Source organism: Myotis brandtii, unplaced genomic scaffold (genome assembly GCF_000412655.1).
Source record: "Myotis brandtii unplaced genomic scaffold, ASM41265v1 scaffold174, whole genome shotgun sequence".
NCBI lineage: Eukaryota > Metazoa > Chordata > Mammalia > Chiroptera > Vespertilionidae > Myotis > Myotis brandtii.
This window is the reverse complement of record NW_005356437.1, coordinates 1,723,433-1,727,528: the sequence shown is the minus strand read 5'-3', so window position 1 is coordinate 1,727,528 and position 4,096 is coordinate 1,723,433. Positions and strand designations below refer to the sequence as shown.

The 4,096-nt window shown below is 35.6% G+C and overlaps 1 protein-coding gene across 3 annotated transcripts in view; it reads left to right on the top strand.

The window, feature by feature from the left end:
- Positions 1-4,096, top strand: part of FNDC3A (fibronectin type III domain containing 3A) — a 227,235-nt gene that overhangs the window by 152,727 nt on the left and 70,412 nt on the right. For all 3 annotated transcript variants that reach the window (XM_005863209.2, XM_005863208.2, XM_005863210.2), the window contains one exon: positions 1,370-1,607. In XM_005863209.2, the coding sequence (XP_005863271.1) occupies positions 1,370-1,607 (238 nt within the window). The remainder of the gene's footprint in view (positions 1-1,369; positions 1,608-4,096) is intronic.

Genomic DNA, 4,096 nt, shown 5'->3' with positions numbered 1-4,096 from the left:
CGGGGGGGGGGGGGGGGGGGGGGGGGGGGCAATTTAATGGACTATTTAATAGTAACTATCTTCTTTCTAAAGCAGTAATTTATTTTTACTTTAGGCTTATCTGTACCCCCAAATAAGTATGTTTTCTAATATATCTACCAAGCACATAATATGTTTATATATAAAATTTGCTATTTTTAAGCATAATAAAATTTGTTTTTCCTGAAAAAATATCTGGATTTTCCTTCAAGTTAGTACTTTACATTTTAATTATTTTTTGTTTCCTTAGGAAAGGTATTATTATCCATTTTTTATACCTCAACAGTAACCAATTAAGTCTAAAGAGAGTAAAGACCCTATTTTAATAGAGGGATTCCAAGTTTTGAGATAAAGTCCTATATCCTTTTGACGTTTCCTGTATGTCCTTGCTGCTTCAGTGAGGTTTAAAGGGAAAAAAATTCATCATTTAAAAAAATCCTTTCCCACAATTCCTTTTGTCTCATATTAGAGTTATTTTAACAGCCAGAGTATACACTTCCTTTGCTTTGTATATCATTCATCTCTTCTTCAGCTTCCAATTATTTATGTACCTAATTAATGTACACCAATGTGAATTGCATCATCATTCTAATCCAATACCTTTTTTTCTTTATAACGAAGGAAGCTGAGTTTCAGGGACATTGTTTTCTAAACAAAATAAATGAGTATTGTTTCCAGGATTTAAAAAAAAAAAAAAAAAAAAAAAAAAGGTCCTTTCCCACAATGTGGCCCCTATTTTAAAATGTGTAATTTCTAAGACTTTGAAGCCACAAATATTTTTTTCTTAAGTGGTGTTATATTAGATGTTTGTCTCCCTTAAAATTATGTTCAGCTGTTAAAATTGTACTGGTCATGGTCATAAGAATTTTGTACCTGAATTCAATATATGGTTGAGCTTTAGGAGTCTGGATCCAGTTTTTTACCTATTTCTATTTCGCAACGTCTTGTTTTCCCTCAACTCCTACCCATAATACAGTAAAGGAAAATAATTCATGACCCTATTGTGTCCAAACCAAAAATTCCCTTGAATCTCCCTTCCTTTTTACCACATCACTAGATGCACATAACACATTGGATAATATCTAATATCATAGCTCATTGTTTATATTATTATTTTGCTAATCTCATTAGTGTTTTAAGATTTATATTGTATTATATACCAAAAACTACTTCATATTCAATGCTAATTCATATATACTTAATGTATTTAAAGTCTTTTCAAATTGATTCTGTAATATTTTTTAAATTAAAATTTTTAATGGTGTAAAAATTCTTACTCTAAAGTAACATATTTCAAAAGAATTGCTTACAGTTTATGGAAGAAACTTTTGATCTAATGTTTATTTTATAGGTTATTGAAGACAATGGTGTTCGAAGAGTTGTTGTGGTTCCTCAAGCACCAGAGTTTCATCCTGGTGGTCACACAGTCATACATCGTTCTCCTCATCCTCCTCTGCCAGGTTTCATTCCTGTCCCAACCATGATTCCCCCTCCACCACGCCATATGTACTCACCTGTGACTGGAGCTGGAGACATGGCAACACAGTATATGCCACAGTATCAATCTTCACAAGTATATGGAGATGTAGGTAAGACATTAAAAATATTCCTGTTTTATGGAGTTGGCTCTTCTCTGCTTGATATAATAGATGCTATTATATTATATAAAAGAAACAAAAAATGATAACAGTATCACAATCATTTTCTGTTATCTAAGCACTAGGCTAAGTATTTCATCCTCGTGCTCATCCTTCAAGGCAGATGAGTATACAGAAAATCAAAGAGGGTAAGTAACATATATCATGTAGCAATATTTAGTGGGGACACATTCAAACACGAGGTCCTCTCCTCTGTTAGGCTGACTAGGCTCTTTAAAAAATTTGCACCCAGGAATTATCACATCATTGTTAAATCCTGAAGGCTATCATGCCACTAACCCAAGTTGCTAGGTTCTGTTGAGAGATTGAGGAAAAAAACAACAGTAAGACAAACGTAACTTCTGCCTTCAAGGGAGTTAATAAATTGTTGGGAAGAATAGACAACCCTACACACAAAGTAGTTTTCTTATTTTTTCCTGTGGCTTGAAATACCATCTATATACTGAGAGCTCTCAAATTTGTATCTTCACCAAAACCTCTTCTTTGAGCCACACACTTATATTTCTAACTGGCTTCTTGATAACTCCACTTAAATGCCCTCATACATCTCAGTTATACCATTTCTAAAACATAAATCTAATCATGGAACCTGCTTTTCTCAATCATCTTTATCTCAATATATAGTACCACTGTCCATTTAATTTGCTCAAGTGAAAATCAGATGGTAAAATTTGATTCCTCCACATCATTTGATATTAGTCTTATTTTTAGAAATTTCCCAGATCTATCTATTTTTTTTAAACTGCTACTCAGATCTAATCCACCATCACCTCTTGTCAGGACAAGTGCAACATCATCTTCCCAGTTGGTTTTCTGCTGTCATTCTTGCCTCCAATCATCCAGGAGCAGCCAGAATAATCATTTAAAAATATAAATCAGACTATTCTATTTTAGTGACTTCCCTTTGCATTTAAAATAAAGTCCTAACCCCTTCCCAGACCAGGATTTCTCCACCTTAGTACTCTTGATGTTTGGGATGGATAAGTGTTTGTTGTGGAGAACATGACTTGGCTTTGTTGTAGTATGTTTAGCAGAATCTCTGCCTTCTACCCACTAGATACCAGTAGTACTCTACTACAACCCTCCCCTCACCTTAACCAGTTGTGACAACTAAAAATATCTCCAGAAATTGCCAAATGACCCCTAGGAGCCAAAATTGGCCCTAGTTGCAACCATTGCCCTGGACAAAGCTCTGTCCTATGGCTTCTAATTGCCATTTCCCTCTTGTCCCCACCAGCCCCCTTCAGTTTTTCAGAACCTCCAAGCTTTCTTGCCTCAGAGCCTCCGCACATGGTTTTCTCTCCACCAGGAATGCTCTTCTCCCTTTTCCTTGGAAAGCTTCCTTTTTTTTCCCGTTTAGATTATATCTTTCAGAGAAACCATCCATAACCTTGCGTTATCAGTCTCTAGCACTGAAATCTATTTGTTTCTTTCACAGAACTGAGCACAATTTGAATTTTTTGTATGACTTTCTCCCTTACTTGACTGTAAATCCCTTAAAAACTGAATCTGCTTTATTCACCACTGTTTCCCTTGCAGTTAGCAGAACCTGTCATTTATGCTTAGTAAATCTGAAGAAGATATAACTCTAAATACAAAATTTAAAATATGCAGTACAGCCTGTAAGTAGTAGATACAATCTATTTTTCAAACTTATTTTTATTGCCCAATTAATGCATATTGATTCTGTAAGTCTGGATTGGTTTTCTACATTTCTAGCAAACTCCCAGGTGAGACTCATGCAGTATTCTAATGAATATACTTTTAAGTAGCAAGAGTTTTTTGTTTTAATGATTTTTAGAGAGCAGAAGAGGGGGAAGACAGAGGGACATCCATGTGAGAGAGAAACATCTATTGTTTGCATCCTGCATGCTCCCCAACCAGGGATAGAACCTGCAGTGTGGGTATTTGCCCTGACTAGGAATTGAACCCACCATCTTTTAGTATACAGGATGATGCTCCAATCACCTGGCACACACTGGCCAGGGCTTGAGTAGCAACAGTTTATATTACAAATCAGTCTCTTCTATTTTCTTACTGGTAATTATGACTTAGTTTTTTTAAATGTGTTTGAGAAAATTTAAGAAAAATTAGGTGTTGCAGTTACTACTGTTTTGCATTGTTAAAAACCATTCGTATTCAAAGGGGATATACATTAGACTAAATATGATTCACAGTGATGTGAAGGAAAGTGAAGCATACAAACCCATGAAGAGTATAAAACTAGCTACCTGGTGGTGGAAGACAAGAGCCATCCTATCTAATAAAAGAGAAACATGGTAATTAGCCGTACATCCGCTACCCTTCCCATTGGCTAATCAGGGCGATATGCAAATTAACTGCCAGCCAAGATGGCGGCCTGCAGCCAGGCAGCTTGAAGCGAACATGAGGCTTGCTTGCTTCAGTGACGGAGGAAGCCA